Source organism: Corvus brachyrhynchos, unplaced genomic scaffold, assembly GCF_000691975.1.
Source record: "Corvus brachyrhynchos isolate BGI_N302 unplaced genomic scaffold, ASM69197v1 scaffold92, whole genome shotgun sequence".
Taxonomy (NCBI): Eukaryota; Metazoa; Chordata; class Aves; order Passeriformes; family Corvidae; genus Corvus; species Corvus brachyrhynchos.
This window is the reverse complement of record NW_008236973.1, coordinates 530,250-547,169: the sequence shown is the minus strand read 5'-3', so window position 1 is coordinate 547,169 and position 16,920 is coordinate 530,250. Positions and strand designations below refer to the sequence as shown.

The window sequence follows — 16,920 nt, the reverse complement described above, 5'->3', positions numbered from 1 at the left end:
CAGCGCCGTGTGGGGGCCCGGGCTGCGCGCCGCGGCCGCGCTCCCCGCACGGTACTTCTACGTGCCGGCCGTGGACGCCGAAGGGCTGAGGTGAGGGCGGCGGCGGCTTTTCGGGGAGATTGTGGGCAGGGTCAAACCGAGAGGATTGCGATTTTGTTGTTGAAAGGGCAGGCTAAAAGCTCTCCACGTGACTCTTTCTGTATATCACTTATTAATCTTTTCAAGGAGTATCAAATAACGGCGCGAGGGGATGAGATAAGAGGATGAAAATGTTCAGCAGCAAAACATACGTGTTAGTCAGTGGAAAAATTCATTATTTATTCTCCTTTGTCAAAACTTTAGCAGTGACTAATATATTTAATTTGTTAGGCTCAGGCAGCCTGCTTCTTTCCACTGTTAGGAACAGTCGTATTTCTCCTACATGCCGAGGTGCAAGATCAGTAGAATAATTTAGGAATTACTCCATAGGCCAGTAGGTAAACTTCATAGGAATGAAGTAGGACGAGGAGCAATGGCCATAAACTAAAATACAAGAAATTTCACCTCACCATGAGGAAAAACTTTCCTCTGAGGGTGGCAGAGCACTGGAACAGGCTGCCCAGGGAGGCTGTGGAGTTTCCCTCTCTGGAGACATTGCAAACCCTCCTGGACACGTTCCTGTGTCACCTGCTGCAGGTGACCCTGCCTTGGCAGGGGGATTGGACTAGATGATCTGCAGTGGTCCTTTCCAACCCTAACAACTCTGATTCTGTGATTTTCAGAGGATGCTCGTTGCTTTCCATTCCTGTAGGAAAACTGGTCATACAGCCTAGGTAGGAGCTCAGAATGCTCCATCAAGGTCATCCGGATTAAGGGTGCCATGGCTTGTGTGAGTACGGAAGCTGCCAGTTCAGCTTAACTCGGGTAGTAAATATTTCTTGCATTTAATTGAACTGGCAGGTCTCGAGTATGTCTGGACTCGAGTAAGTTTTAGGAAAGGTGACCAGGATCTTGGGCTGTAACCCCCTAGTTCGGCTACTCCCACCACCTTTCTCTATCCCAGGGTCTCCTTAAATACTTGGGACTATATTTAAAGAGATGGAAGAAAGGTGGAAGGAAGTTGACAGCATTTTGACCGCACCAACTTTGTTAATACCTCAATGATATGTGATAAATTCATGACTATTCAGATTATTTTATTTGCTTTTACGGAGGTTTTTCTATGTTTGGTGTATGGTGAATTTTACCAAAATATCTCATTTGCACATTGAATTATCTGATCCCTCTATAATGTTTTTCCCTGCTTTTTTTCCCCATATAAGCTACCATAATGATTAAGTTTAACTTTGTTCTGTATTTCCTTAAATAATACCTGGAAAATAAGGTAATCTGAAAACATTTTGCTTCTGAATGTAAAATAATAGACTTACTAACCTGCTAAAATGAAATTTGCTCTAGTATTTTTTTTTAATAGAATTGTAGAATGGTTTGGGTTGGAAGAAACTTTTAAAGATCATCTCGTTCCAACCCCCTTGCCATGGGCAGGGACAACTTCCAGTAGTCCAGGTTGCTCAAAGCTTTGTCCAGCTTGACCCTGAACAGTTCTACTGATGGGGCATCCACAAGTTCTCTGGGCAACCTGTTTCTGTGTCTCACCACCTTCATTGTAAATGATTTCTTACTTATATCTAACCAAATCTACCCTTTTTCACTTTAAAACCATTGCCCTTGTTCTGTCCCTACAGGAAAGGACGCAAAGATATATCCACCAAGATCCATTTATCTGCATGCTCTCTACCTTCCCATCATTTTACACTTGAGCCACTACCAATCAAAAGCTCTGCTGGCTTTTAAAGGTGCTTTGTTCCCATATAGTCAAAGACTGTATTTCCAGTAGGGCACCAAGTGTAGGGTGCCAAGTGATTTTTGGAGCTGCGCTCGTGGCTGACTGGAACCTTCTTGATATCTAATGCTTCTAATGGCGTGAGACATTTTAGGTAGCCTACCAAAATTCTCTTTGGAAAAATCACACCTTGATTGTGAACATTAGCATGTGCTTGTAGGGGCCTAACGTGGTTCAGAGAAGTCACTGGAAATCTGTTGGCTTGCAAAGGAATGGACCAGACTAAGAAATCATCTATATGTTTCCTTTGTTTATTAAGCTCCCACTTATTCTCTGGGTAGGTTCACTTCATCACCAGGTGAAAATGCATTCCAGGTGAAGATCACTGCTCCCGAAGAACAGTTCACTCGTGTTGGTGTGCAAGTATTGGACAGGAAAGATGGTTCCTTCCTCGTGAGATACAGGATGTATGCAAGCTACAAAAGCCTGAGGATAGAAGTCAAAACTGGAGATAAGCATGTTGCAAAGTCTCCATATATTTTAGAAGGTAAGAGGCACCACTACACACAGGTTTCCTACTATGGCTCACAAAGTGTGTCCCAGAATGTCTTCTACTACAAGCATAGGATTCTTTGGGACCTCGGTGCTTCTCTGGACTATCAAATCCCATTGGAATTATGGATTTATTGTATGTGTCCTACGCATAGTATTCAAAATAATAAAAGGAAGCAAATGCTGTGAAGCTGTTGCCTAATAAATACATGTGGGGTCTCACACAGAAGCTGATGTAGGCTGACATGACTTCATTAGAGTTAAAAAAATTTTCAGACATGTCCATTTAGAGTTGCTGAAGTTTTGGGCCCTAAGCAATGAATGTTCAGTGTCTGACCCTCTTCTGTGATCTCAACAGCTCAATATTATGACTTATGAAATAATAATTGTGTTCCCAATAGGACCTATTTACCATGAAAACTGTGACTGCCCTCAGGAGGAGAGCAGTGCATGGCTGGAAGAGATGAACTGCCCTCAAACCATTCCACAGATTCAGAGGGACCTAGCAAATTTTCCCACTGTTGACCCAGATAAGATTGCAAAAGAAATTCCGCAGAGGTTTGGACAAAGACAGAGTTTGTGTCACTACACCATCAAAGACAATGAGGTATGGAATGGGTTGATCTGAAGTCCATATGGGAATTTGGTGGGAAGCCATGTTAACTGGGCAGTTCGTCTGTTCCCAGTTGTGAATGCTTCTTGTAGTCTGTTCTTTAAGAACAAGACTTTGCTTGCTTCTCTGTCCTTGACTACTTTGCAGTTTGTGTATGAGCTCAGCAGTATCTGTCCTGCTTTGTAAGTGCTTTTTTGTCCATGTAACAGCTGAAACACAGTGAAAGCAAATTACTTTCCAGCCAATCAATAGAAGTACTGGGCACACACCCAAGACTCCTAAATGCTAATTCAGTTTCCTGTTCTCTGAGCAGTACTGCTGTGAGGTGTCACGATCATCTAATTTGAAGTGCATCAATAAATTACATCGTGCATAATTCTGAGGTAAAGAAATATCACTTTTAGCTGCACTGAGGATCAGAGCTACAGTTCTTCATTACAAAGCTGTACTTACTTCAGTGGAGTTTTATACAGAAATTAGAAGAATGGAACACCACAGAAATAAGCAACAGTTTCTGTTTCCATGAAACAGACCTCAAACATCTGCAAAAGCAAGCAAAGCTTGTAATTTTTTATTTTTATTATTTTATTTTATTTATCACTTTTCTGTGATTTCTGTTGCTTCCCAGCTGATTCACAAATCTGTACAGCCATACAATCTGTCTGATGAGTTACTAAGCGATTAAAAGAGCTCTGAACTGTGCCAGCCGTTCTCTGGAATAAAATCACCCAGTAAAACCTTTGTTTATTTTCAGGTTTATATAAAGACATATGGGGAACATGTTGGCTTCAGAATTTTCATGGATGCCATACTGCTTTCTTTGACAAGAAAAGTGAGTACATCTGTACAGCCACTTATTCTGCATGTCCAAATTTATAGAAGCCTGGGCTTAAATACACTTCAGTGTATTTGTTGCTGTTTCTGTTAAAAAACTCTTCCTCGTTGATTAATTATGGAAAGATCATGGATTTTCCTTGTTTGAAGCTGTCATGTTCTAGAATGCCATCTGATTGGAGTATCACGAAAGTTAATTGAATAGCAGGCTTTTATAGGTGATTTTGATAAGCCAGGACAGGGTGTGTTGGTTTGTTTGTTTTCTTTTTTTCTGTAGACGAAATAAATCATCCTGTAACATCTAATAGAAAATTCTGTCTCTGCAAGTACATTTTACAGGATGGCTTAAAAAAAGTAGGGAATGTATGTTGTTCTCCATTAAATTCCACTGAGAAGGAGTAACAAAACCCCAGCAGGTGGTGTGGTGGGAAACTTATTTGATGTACAAGAAAAAAGCAGCACACAGACTCTTTCCTAGGAAAACGCTGAAAAAACCCTGACATTATGTACACAGTGACAGAATATAGCTGGGCTGAAGTTTCAGCACACACAAATATGTCATTTTTACATAAAAAGAATAGTAAGAGAAATAAGAAGATAGCCAAGTTAATATCTATTTTGACTGTAAAAAGAAAAAGTGCCTTTTCTTTTAAAAAGAGGAGAAAGGAGAGGAACTACTGAAGTATGGAGTTCTTCACCTAAAAAGCTTTCTTAAAAAATTAGTAAAAACAAACACATTATTTGTAAGTAGCTGAAAGATAAGGTAATTGGTATGAAACAACATGGATTTATCATAAAATATGTCACAGTAGTAAAATTCCTTTCTATAACAAGGTAATACATTTCTATTATGATGTCAAGTATCTTTATTTTAGGCTTTTGGGACTAAGTCTCAAAAGCTTTTCACAAACAAGGTAAAAAACTCTGCACAGAAGAAACTAATGTAATCTGCTTGGAAAGACTTACTTAAATAATAGTTGCCAATGCTTCCAGAGACATGAAAGGTGTCACAAAAATATTCTTCAGAGATTTATTGTAGGTTCAGTCACCATTTAATAACTAGTTATATTTTGACTGAATGATGGACTAGAGAATACGCTTATTGAATTTTCAGATAACAAAAATGAAAGAACCTTCAAGCACCTCATGTTACAGAATCATAATTTTAAATTTTCTTAACAAGAGAAATTTATGGAAAAATAGATAAAAATTAAGTGACAAAGGCAGGATAATACACAAATGCTGGAGAAGTGTTATAGTTATGGCAGCTGTTTAAAACAGGGAGTGAGAGGTTATTTTCTGCAGAAAAGTGTGAAGGTTACAGTGTCGCTGGTGTAATGTGACTCAGCAGTGGCACTCTGCTGCAAAAAGCTAAACGCAAGTTAACATAACACGTGAAAGAAATGTCAAGTAACCTTTCCACTATCCTCAGGATTAGTAATGGATCAGTTATGCTACTATGTTTGCCTTTGAGTGTCACGCTTTAAGGATTGCTCAATTGCTAACGTTGCTGAACTAATATGGCACAGGAAAATGGGACAAGTGACTAAATGTACAAATGAACATTAACTGGGGTTTGTTTCATCTGACATTGTCTAAGGGAGGACATGATGTCTAAGGGAAGACATGAATGTAGCCTGAAATTTTCTAAAAGATTGTTCTCTGGAAGATGGAAGTAAACTGTTTTTGGTGTCAGTAGTGTTGGACAAGAAATAATGGAGTTAAATTACATCTAAGGACTTCAGACTAAATGTCGAAGAAGGATTGCTAACTCCAAAACCAGAAACTGTTTACAGATCTAGAAAACACAGTTTGTCTCAGTCCCGTTAAATACCTCAAGAATTTCTCTTAGGACAGTGTCAATGAGTGACAGTAGATAGTTGGTTGGAGAAGAAGATATAAGCTGCTGAGTGATTCTGCCGCTGAGGATGTGTAGAAAATACAATTTGTAGGGGTTTATGCCCATTACAACCATTAGATGGCACTGTAGTAATGAAGCTTAGTGCTGAGTCTTAGACTGTGTGGCAAACACTTTGAAAAGAAGGTAGTATCTTCCACTATTTAGAAGAATGTTTGATATTTGGCAAATTATTAATTTCTTTTGCTTTGAAAGAGGTAGCTGAGGGGTATGTATTGGAGATGTATATTTTTAAAAATGAAATGAAGAGAGTGAGCTGAGATATGACATTAGATCTGCACTGACCTTTTATGTGCCTTCAGGGTTCTGTAAAACTCAGCCATATGTCTTGTTTTTTCTTTTGCTCTCCTAACGGAACTGTCCCACCATTTTCAGTGTCTCCTCACCAGGCAGCTGGTCCTTTCTTTGGAAAACTACAAAGCTGCCTTTCTTTGTACCTTTTTTTACTTCACCTGAACATACTCAAACCACACACAGTGCTTAATATAGGGGTATTAATGCCTTAATATAGGCATTACAGTTTCATGTAGCAGCAAAATTATGCCCTCTGTCCTGCTTCCTGGCCATCAACAGTACTTTGCTTGCTTTTTGGCTGCGACAGTGATTTCAGGTATGGTTCTACACTACCAAATATTTTAAATAAGTGATGATGTTATGCTTAATAATTAACCAGAGTGCTGACTAGATGTGGTCTTCCCATCATGGCTGTTTATTTCTGTTTCTTCTCTTCTGTTGGATTTAGGCATCCTACAGACACAGGGTGAATCAGATCACTGATGTGACGGAAAACTGATTTACCACCCAGCAGCAATTTTCATATAGTAACAAGGTGATCCAACTTACCTTGGGGCTATACAGTTGCTGACAAGGTCCCAGTGCTAGCCTGATAAAATGATTGTGTGGTTAGTCATGAAAAGTATAACAGGAAACCATCTTCTAAAAAGGGTGCTCCTATGCCTTATGTGACTTTGTACAAATCTTCTTTAAAAAATACTATTTTGTAGGCTTTACTCTATGGTCTCAGTACTTCTGACAGGTTTCTAAACTTCAGTGATTTATTACAGGTACAGTAAGTATATTAGACACCTGGCTATTTTTTCCTCTTAGATTGTTTAAAAAATGTGAAATGCCAGCAGAATACTGTTCTGTGTTAAACTGCATTTGTACCTACTTTGTTTCTGTTTAGGTGAAAATGCCAGATGTAGAATTTTTTGTAAATTTGGGGGACTGGCCTCTGGAGAAAAGGAAGCCCCCACAGAACTTGCACCCGATTTTCTCATGGTGTGGGTCCAGTGAGTCAAAAGACATTGTCATGCCAACATATGACTTAACAGACTCAGTTTTGGAGACTATGGGACGGTAAGAAATGGCTTAAACTCTTGACAAAATTCACAGTGAATGATCTTCCATAGAGATCCATGACTTAACAGTATATTAACTGTTTTCATTTACTCATTGAGACACTGGCACCCTAGGTAGGCAGTAACTGTGTAATCAATATATTGACATTATACTTCACTGTTTCATTTCAAAAATCTGAATTTATCCAAACATGGTCAAGTCACTGAAAATAGCACTTAAGAGTGTTTCAAGGCTAAGCATTTGATTTGTTTGCTTTGTTTCTCCCCCCATGAACTTGTTGACAACTGGCCAGGTGTCTTTCATTCCTGATTTTGCTAGAATCCTGTTTTTGTGCACCTTTCATATCCCAACTAGCTAGAATTCTTGTACTAGGAGCTACCATCTCCCACCTTGATTACTGACCATAACTAGCCTTGGCAACTGCTCTGTTCTGTCTTGAAACACTACGAAGATGGCTTCTAAGGGGGATCTTTGTAATCCATCTTGAACTTGTTTATCATTTCACTGCATTTAGTTCAGGTTCCATTTATTTTTATCAAGACTTTTTCTAAGTTTGCTATCCCTTGCCCTCCCAGTTTATGTGTTTTAAATTCTCAACATTTTAAAGGACATGCAGTATGTTTTATTAAGCAAGATACATTATCCTGCATCACCTTCATCTGTCTGGCAACCATATCCACTTTTACTTACTTTTTTCCATGACAGCTGACAGGTACTCTTTCTACATGCCATGTTGTTGAACTGATGCTGTCATGCCACATGCCTGTGAACTTAACATTCATTACCTGTTTCTATTGCTGCAAATGACTCATACAGTAACACAGCGTGGTGTGCTCATGACTTACCTTCATCTTTGCTCTCTGTCTATGGGTACTGTGAACTCGTTTAAGTAATTGCACTTTAAAAATTAGTTTCCAGTAGGCTACACTATGAAATCACTTCTTTCTCCTGCAGAGTCAGTCTGGATATGATGTCAGTCCAGGCAAACACTGGCCCATTGTGGGAAGACAAGAATAGCACAGCCTTCTGGAGAGGACGTGACAGCCGCAAAGAGAGGCTCGAGCTTGTAAAACTCAGCAGGAGACATCCAGAGATCATAGACGCTGCTTTCACAAACTTTTTTTTCTTTAAACATGATGAAAGCCTCTATGGCCCTATTGTTAAGCACATTTCATTTTTTGATTTTTTTAAGGTAAGCCGCTAATCATTTTTCATAGAACTCAGTTCTCACTGTTTCCCATTATCAAATAACTTAGTTTGTATTATTGATAATAAAGTGATTTTTAGTTTTTCAGGACACCACAAGTAACAAGCATGACTAGACATACCTCCAGTGGGATTAACTGCTATGTAGCTCTTACACTCAGGATAATAATGTCTGACTTACATCTAAAGGTTCTGTAGAACCTTGTGTAATCTATGTAACTTCAAGTTCCTTTTTATTTCTTTTTCCTGATTCAGCGATCAGGACTACTAACATAACTAACATAGTGGGAAAATCAGTGGATGAAGTGGCACATCTACCCTCACATCCGAGGATGAGCGCCTAAGAATTCCCGGAGAACTTAATTGATGAAGCTCTGTGTACCCTGCACTGTGACGAATTCCAAACTAGATAATAAAAGCTTCTTAGACATTGATGCTTGCCTAGCCAGTCCTACATGTCTCAATATCGGCAAGTCAGTAACACCAGTGCCCTCAGAATATAACCTAACCCAGCCACTGGCATCTTGTGGTTTTTAATAACTTCTGGTCCTTTTCTTTCCAGTATAAATACCAAATTAATATTGATGGCACAGTGGCAGCATACAGATTGCCTTATCTACTAGCAGGAAACAGTGTGGTGCTAAAGCAAGACTCCATCTACTATGAGCACTTTTATAACGAGCTGCAGCCGTGGAAACATTACATCCCATTTAAAAGTGACCTGAGTGATCTGCTAGAAAAATTACAGTGGGCAAAAGAACATGATGAAGAGGTAAAATACGCCTTTAGAAGTACTCACTGATGTTTCTAGAAGAGGAAAAAATTGCATTTCTTTAAAACAAAGCAAAAAAATATTAGAAGGACTTGAAAATTATTTTCATCAACTCTACAAACAGGGAAAACACTTAAAAATGCATAATAATGTCCTTAATTTGAAATCAAATTGAACTTCAGGAAAAAAAAGAGTATTTTCATAACAATGCCTTAACATTTAAAAAGAGTGCTTTATTTGAGTTATTCTAAACTGTCAACATCATATGTAACTCCCCAGTCAACAGTAGCACCCTGAAATAAATACTAGCTCTGGGCAATAAAAGCAATAAACCACACTTTCATTTTCTTCAACAGGCAAAAAATATTGCAAAATCTGGACAAGAATTTGCAAGAAACAATCTCATGGGAGACCACATTTTTTGTTACTATTTCAAACTTTTCCAGGTCAGTATATTTTTAACGGCTACTGGCACAAAAATAGAAATCACACAGCGAGAATTCAGGGCAACAGAGCTGCTGGAAGTTGGCCAGTCTTGAACTTGAAGCCACGAAGCAAGCAGCAGCCATTAAAATCTTCCTTTGGTTTACAAACATTGTATTCAATTGTATCCTGTGAAACCCCTTAAGACTACGCTGGCTCTTTGAGAGGCAGTCAGATCCCATAAATCTTGATCTAATCTGCCAGCATACGTTGCCCACAATGATCAAAGAATTCCACATCAGACGGACACCCTGTGAACCACAGCTGAAAATATCTGTGCATTAGCACCGAGATACCAAACTCCAGGGAGGCACCCGAAGGGGCTCCCATCTGCAGCTGAGTGTCCGCTCACCCTGTCTGTGACAGAGTCTGCAGGAACACATTGTGTAGCCCCAAAGTTGTTACAGAATGGCTCAGCTGAGTTGCTGCAGTATTGGCAACCAGATGTACAATCTAAAAAATTTATGAATTAATGATACCTTCCTTTTTTTAAAACTAGGAATATGCCAGCTTGCAAGTGAGTGAACCAAAAATCAGAGATGGGATGGAGAAGGTGCAGCAGCCTGATGATGACCTTTTCCCATGCACTTGCCACCGAAAAAAGGTACAGTACATGCAGAGTTAAGTGTAAGTGCTGGGTGTCTTCTGTTCCTGTTCAGCCCCGCTGGAGCATGGCTGCTCAGTGCCCCACGGTATCAGTTATCAGGCCAGGCCATTAACACCTATCGAACTTAGAAACACTTCTTGATGCATTTGCAGGACTAGACAGTGAAAAATTAAGCTTCCAGTTAACTGAACCATGTTTCTTCTTTCTTGACTTTCTTTCTTGATTTTCTTTCTTCTTTCTTGCAGGCCAAAGATGAACTCTGACAGAAGTAAATAATTTTTTTCAAAATTTACATACATTCAGACTGTCTTCTTAAAGAAAGAAGAAGAATCTGGATTAGTATGCCCATGGATAATGTCAGTGGGTATTTTAAAGTTTACCATTTCATGATCTACATATGGAAGAAAACAAAGCCCCCCCGATTTCCTTTTTATCATGCAGTGGGGTGGCATGTTCACACACATTTTTATAATTTCTTTTTTAAATAAAAAACATGTTTGTAACAGTCATGTGTTCCTGTCCTGAGTTACCTTAGAAATGCAGATACTTTTTACTCATGCTTGTTTATAGTCAGTCTTTTCACTAGCAGAAAAGGGCAGACAAGAATTGTACATCTTCCCCCCTACTCATCTATCTATCCATCCATCCATCCATCCAAAGGCATCTTTTTCAGACCAAACTTTGTTCCTTCAGACACAATCTCAAAGACAGGGCTGTGGGGTTCGTAATAAGTCTTGTTAACCTGAAGGAAAACCACAATTCCAATATTGCTGTAAGCCTGGTTATACCAACAGGTTACTCACAGCCCATAATGAGAAAGGCTGCAGCTGCCAGTACATACAAAGTGTTTCATCCACTCTCCAGTGTCAGAGCTCGGACAGGGACCTGAGTTCCTCCTGCTAATGGGTGATGAGGTGCAGACCCTGGCCTGCCTCTTCAGAGCCCTCGGGATAGAAGCCTTGTGTGGTATGTCACAATGGATGCAAACTGCTTCCTGCTCCAGGAGTTCCTCCATCACTAAACACAATTTGTCTTCTATGAGTTTTTATATATCAGAGGGCCTCCTTTACACAAAGGACATTGCTGAAGGGGACTTCTCAAAACTGTAAACAAAACCATATTCTTTGCTCCACATGCCCAGCTGTGCCTGCATTACCTCTTCCTCCTCCTTCCCACACAGGCAGAATCTGGCTCCCTAAGGTGGCAGACACTGTAAACGACCAGAGATTCCTCTCCCTGCCTCACTGGTTTTGAAGCACCTGGGAGTGCCAGCATACAGCACCAAGGCAGAGTAGGCTCACCAGTCTCAGGGGAGGTGCTGGCAGAACCCTACAAATCAGTAGGTTTTAATTGCAAGCGAGTGCAGCATCAGTAATAGACTTGGGAATTGAAGACCCCTAAAGATACATTGTCCAATTAGATTTTTTCCAGTATATTACTTCAAATATTAGTCAAAAGCATTACTTAATCCTCTGCCTCCCCAAGTGTTGTATATGGTTATTTGCATAGAAACACAGAGAACAATGCTCCCATGATATATTTTGTTATTTCAAGAAGTTCTTTATTGTTTTGCATATTTTTTTTCATTCATACAAAACTTTATTTGCACTTGCACTTAGACCTCTGAAAAGATCAGTTTAAAAAAATATATGCCTCTCAAAAATAACAAACCCCTTATTGGCCACATTTAGGAAAAACTAAATGAAGATACTGCTTGAACACTGCAAATTATTTGTGCTCCAGTTGAACATTCTCTCTAAGCCAAGAAAAAACTTGCGCATTTATTTCTTCCATGACATCTTCTGTTGTTCGTCCTTTGACTGCCATCCCATGGTTTGCTTTATCAATCCAATGGATTTTTTTAGGGGCTTTCATTTTGCTCACCACACCTTCTAGCAATTTCTGTGGAGAAAATAAGAATGCAGATATTAGAGAATCAGCTGCTACAAACTCTGAAACTCCTAGATGTCTCTTGCTTTGCCTGTGCAATGCATAATAGGCAGCTGCTAAAATCCAAATGGATCTGTGTGCACATGAAAAACACCTTGATAGGAAAATGGGATATATTATCTATCCAGGATATAAATACTGGGATCTGCTCAATGCTTCACCCTCACTCAAACAGAGAATAGCAGAAAATTAGAACTTCAAAACCTGCACAGGTCACAACCCTGTGCAGGCACCCTCCCCATACTGACAAAGGAGTCCATTTTTACCGTCAGAGGGTAGTGCTGGCAATAAAAACATAGAACTGAAGAAAGATTTGTCTACAGAGGCAAAGTAGCAATGTAATTCCTTAGGGACTGGCTTTGACACTGTTGAAGTTTCTCAGCAAACAGATCTAAGAACCAGCTCATGAAGTGGAAGATTCCCCCATTAAGAGGGCACTCCAAGGATCTGCTGGTTGCTAGCCTGACTTATTTTAGCAACAACTCCTCGCAAAAGCACTATGACTCCTTAGAAGCTGTCCAAGCATGAAAAATGCCAATTGCACATAGCCCCAAATTCAAGCTGACCTGTTCAAGAACAACAGATACCTGTTTGCAAGAAAACAAGGCAGAAAAGCAATTTCCCTGCCTACCTCTGCACACCTGCTCTTCATCTCTGCAAAAATATCACTTTCTACCACAGAAGCCTGGCTTGTGGGTAGAACTGCTTTGCTAGAAGAATTTGCCATGGCAATGTGACCAGTGTGAAATTGGTGGCACAGCACAGGTTTTGTAACTTGAAATGGTTAAAACAAAATAGTAAATAACTCACTCCTTCCATAGCCCATTTTTAATTTGTGCAATCCTATTGAAACCATTTAAATCAGTGGTGTTTCAGTGGCCCAAAGATGAGCATGCTAAAGTGGAAGATCAAGCATGATCCATTAAGTTTTAAGCAGCAAAAGAAAGCACTGCCAGGCTTCTTTGTGTCTGATGAAGTTTCCTACCCAAGGCTTCCTTCAGAAGACACCTGTTCAGGGAAGGCTGTTAATCAGGTGAAATACAGACATAACTGAGGCTCATTGCTGCTCCTCCAGACTGCCCTGTCATGGCAGGATGTACAAGGGTACTCACTTTTTCACACATCTCATCTGCTGATCCTGAGACAAACAGCACTGGACACCTGGTAAGTAATAAGTCTTCATCCCGGAGCTTGGACTGCAGTTTGGGTCGATGCAATGGGTAAGATAAACACACGAGACCTTGAATGAAACCATCATCATCATCATCCTGGCTCAGCTGACGTACCACAGAGGCAGCAGCTCGTGAGCCCATGGAACGGCCTTTCTCCCATGTAGAAATAAAGGAAAAAAGTATTATCTGCTGTCACCTCATCTGCATTCTGGTTTAGTACACAACTCCCAAAACCAATCCAACTGAGTTATTTCAGTGGTATGAAATGCTAGGGATGTTCTACTCCATGAAAAACATTAATTCTAATTTCAACATTTTCTGCTGAGATATTTGTCTAGTTATAACATTTACACCCCTGTTTAAAAAAGAAGCGGAAAAGAAAGAAAATATAAATGGATACAGATCCTTTGCAATACTGAAAGGAACAACAGCCCATCCTGGGGGCAAGGGAAGAGAGGGACTGGTCCTGTGCTCCAGAGCCTGGAAATTTGAGATAGCCATGATACTATCTTGTTAATGCAACCTCAATTTGCCCAAATTCAAAACAAAATTCTGTGCTCAATGTCACTTTGCTCACAAAACAAATCCAGCAAGTGTTTATGCACACCTTGGACTTCAGCCTAAAAGTAAAAGGGAGAAAAAAAAGTGTGAACTTGTAACATGAGGTCAGTCAGTGACAGCAAGGGAGTATCAAAGTATCTCCTCAAAGAGGAGGCATATGAACTGACAGTGCACTGTAATTGAGTGTTACAAGTGGCTGATTCTTATAGCAGCACAGATCTGGTTTCACTTAGAGAAAATTTAGAATTTCCCCTATTAAGATATTCCTAATCTATTCCCCTTCTCACATAACAGCAGACTTTTTTTATCTGCCACTAGGTTTTAATTACCAAAACCTGTTTTGGGAAAACTGTTTTCCATTTACTAGTAACCAGAATTCTTCAAGACCTGCAGTTAAAAAGCACACATGGATAATCAGAAAACTCATGTCCTGTAATTTGTGACAAGGAAGTTTTCTCCCAAAGTACCTGTAAAATACGATCTATTGCTCTTCCCTCCTCTGCAGCAAGATCTATGGGATCATAAGGAGGGCTCATTCACTTCTCACCAAAGTGGGATAGACTTGGAACACTTACAGATTGCTATTATTAGAGACAGTAAAAGAGAGAAAATTATTGATAATAAAAACAATACCTGCAAGGAAAACACCAGAAAGTTTATAATCATCAGAAAGCTTCAAGTATTCCTAAGGAAATAAGAGAAAGAGAAGCATTACAAGTAAGAATTAAGATAGCTGGGAAGCTGGGGATCTCTTCTGTTTGTAGCTACTAAACACAAAATGGGACGCTCTTTCAGCACTGCAGATTAAACAAAGAACAGATACATACAAGGCGCTCTTTTGGGGTTTATCACAAAAATGGTTTCATAACATTTTGCAGCAACAACATAATCAATTTCACATTAGCTCTCAGCAAGTCTGAAATACCAGATGCCCTCTCAAGTTACCAAAACATAAGTGATTACTACGTATCAACTTAGTGATAGTAGCAGAACCCATGCAGGCTCTTGGCCCATCAAAAGGCAAGGCGGGTTAGCAAAAATGCCCTTCATTGGGGTTATGTATTTCCAATTAAAAGTTTGTGACATGATCAGTTAAGCCCAACAGAAAAGATAAAATTCAGCAACATTTTTTCAGGTTTTAGGAGATAACTAATCAGATGCTACCTTAGCAGATGCCTTCAAATTACCTTTACACAGCAGCATGTTAACATAAACGCCCTAACAACATTATGCATCTTTAAAAAAGAATGGAGATCCACATTAAAGACAGCAAAGTCTGATTTCAAATTAATGTACATATAATCACAATGACATCATACAAAATTCCTTTAGAACTGGACTTTGTTCTGCTATAAAAATGCCTCATGCTCGATGCAAAGCGCTTCCTATGTCCCACTAAAAGTCCCTAGATAATCAGTAAAAAAATTCCATTCCTTCCAACATGCTCCAGATCAGGGAGATAAACTTAAACTGATGCTCTCACAACAAAAGGCTGCTCATTTTAGCAAAACCTAGGCACATAAGGACAGCCTTAATAAGGTAGCAACAGAAAGAGAAAAACAGATGCAGGTAACACTTTAAACTGATTTTGGAATCAAAGGTTACGTATGTTCTAAGGCTCTCATATGCTAATCCCAATCTCTCTTGCTTCAAATCCTGCTGTGACCCAGTCCCCTACTCTTTTCCAAAAGTCTATTTCTCCCAGCTGCCAACCCTCTAAGATCCAGCACAATTCTCAGATCAACTTCTTTCTATCAAAACTGCTTCCAAAGCTGTCTCTTCATCTCCCTTCCCTCACCAAGCCCTCCCAGATCACCACGCTCGCTTCCATTCTAAATTGTTCCATTTTTTTGCAAGCTGTAAATTTTCCTATTAAACACCCTTGCTTTTTGTCAAGCTTTTCTTTCTCCCTGAACTCAAACCTGCACACTTGTGGCAGCTGTTCCAGCTGTTGCCCATCTAAGAATTGCTCCGGTGTTTCTGTTCACACACAGTGCTCCATTTAGCTAAACATTGGTTCTAATTTTCCCCACTGTTGCTTGACTAATCTCTGGCTGTAATTTAAGAAACCTGGAAGACAACACCCATTGATCTAAGATTTGCTCTAAGAATTTGGTCACTCCTTACCACAACTGTTTTGAAAGCCTTAGTCCTGTAAGCAACATTAAGGCCTTTACAAGTAAACCGCAGGCACAGAACTCCATGGGATGCAAGACAGTCTGCCAAGGACACTAACTGAGGGAAGTTCATGTCTCCTCCAGCTCCATGAGTAAGAATCACTCCGTATGTTGGTTTCTTCTCTGGGACAGAAAAGATAGCATCAAGGTATTTGTTTCCAAAAGGTATTTTCACTTTAACCTAGAAATGAAACAAAACCCAATATTACTTAAAAAAAAAAAAAAAGCAAAAGCAGACAATTAAGAAATGAACCAAAATTGCAAGCCTGTTATTATTTCTCCTGTTTAAGAGTACTAAACGAGTAACTGCACCTCTGGTTCAAAGATTTTCCATGCAATAATGCACAAGTCACTTTATGACTCCACACCTTATGTTCTGCATTAGAAAATGAACCATACCTAGCTTCAAAGAATAAACTGAAATTATTCTGACCATCTCTATATTTCTACGTGTAGCTTTTCCAGACCTAACTAGCTGCCTAAACCACAAGACTACGTGACATTAAGACACAGCCTAGCAAAAATTTGGAATTACAGTGTGTTAGCCACTGAGCGAAGCAGCAGCCTGCACAGAGGCAAGGACTGAACCTCCCCCAGGGCCAGGAGACAGCACCGGTTCAGACAAAGCCAGCTCCAGGGGGACAGAGGGCCTCCACCAGCAGACAGCTGGAGGAGCTGATCCAGACACAAGACCTGCTGATGTTCTGCGGAATGAACGGCGACTGGGCAGCACATGTGCCCCTGTGGTGGCTTCTGAGAGCAAAAAGGACACCCCGGGGCTGGGATGGAGCACACTTCACCCACTGCTGTCTCCCGACGCGGTCCTTGCAGCGCTCCGAGAGGAGCTGCCCAGGCCGCGGCAGGGGCTCACCGCCCGTGCCGCGCCGCCGC

General features: G+C 40.1%; 2 protein-coding genes across 3 annotated transcripts; one reads left to right on the top strand and one right to left on the bottom strand.

The window, feature by feature from the left end:
- The first annotated feature begins 2,079 nt into the window (after positions 1-2,079).
- On the top strand, positions 2,080-10,676 carry KDELC1 (KDEL motif containing 1). Its single transcript, XM_017728512.1, is given in 10 exon segments — positions 2,080-2,138; positions 2,140-2,369; positions 2,776-2,981; positions 3,742-3,819; positions 6,926-7,098; positions 8,056-8,293; positions 8,870-9,079; positions 9,436-9,525; positions 10,062-10,166; positions 10,415-10,676. Coding segments are annotated over 10 exon segments (1,392 nt in total). The 5' UTR covers positions 2,080-2,094; the 3' UTR covers positions 10,433-10,676.
- A 1,030-nt stretch (positions 10,677-11,706) lies between these two features.
- Positions 11,707-16,914, bottom strand: TEX30 (testis expressed 30). 2 transcript variants are annotated; one of them, XM_008629315.2, is made up of 5 exons: positions 16,723-16,914; positions 15,980-16,210; positions 14,486-14,537; positions 13,232-13,440; positions 11,707-12,071 (listed from the first exon to the last, which is right to left on the bottom strand). In XM_008629315.2, the coding sequence occupies exons 1-5, from the start codon at positions 16,762-16,764 to the stop codon at positions 11,898-11,900; spliced, it is 708 nt and encodes a 235-aa protein (XP_008627537.2). In that variant the 5' UTR covers positions 16,765-16,914; the 3' UTR covers positions 11,707-11,897. The 2 variants fall into 2 exon arrangements, with proteins under 2 accessions (XP_008627537.2, XP_017584002.1); XM_017728513.1 differs by having other exon boundaries at positions 13,232-13,359.
- Positions 16,915-16,920: the final 6 nt, after the last annotated feature.

Coding starts and splice junctions, on each gene's coding strand:
- TEX30 (XM_008629315.2), bottom strand. CDS start 16,764: ATGTGCTGCCCAGTCGCCGTTCATTCCGCAGAACATCAGCAG. Junction 16,211..16,722: donor ATTCCGCAGAACATCAGCAG/GTCTTGTGTCTG, acceptor TTTCATTTCTAG/GTTAAAGTGAAAATACCTTT. Junction 13,441..14,485: donor TTCTGGTGTTTTCCTTGCAG/GTATTGTTTTTA, acceptor CATGGGAGAAAG/GCCGTTCCATGGGCTCACGA.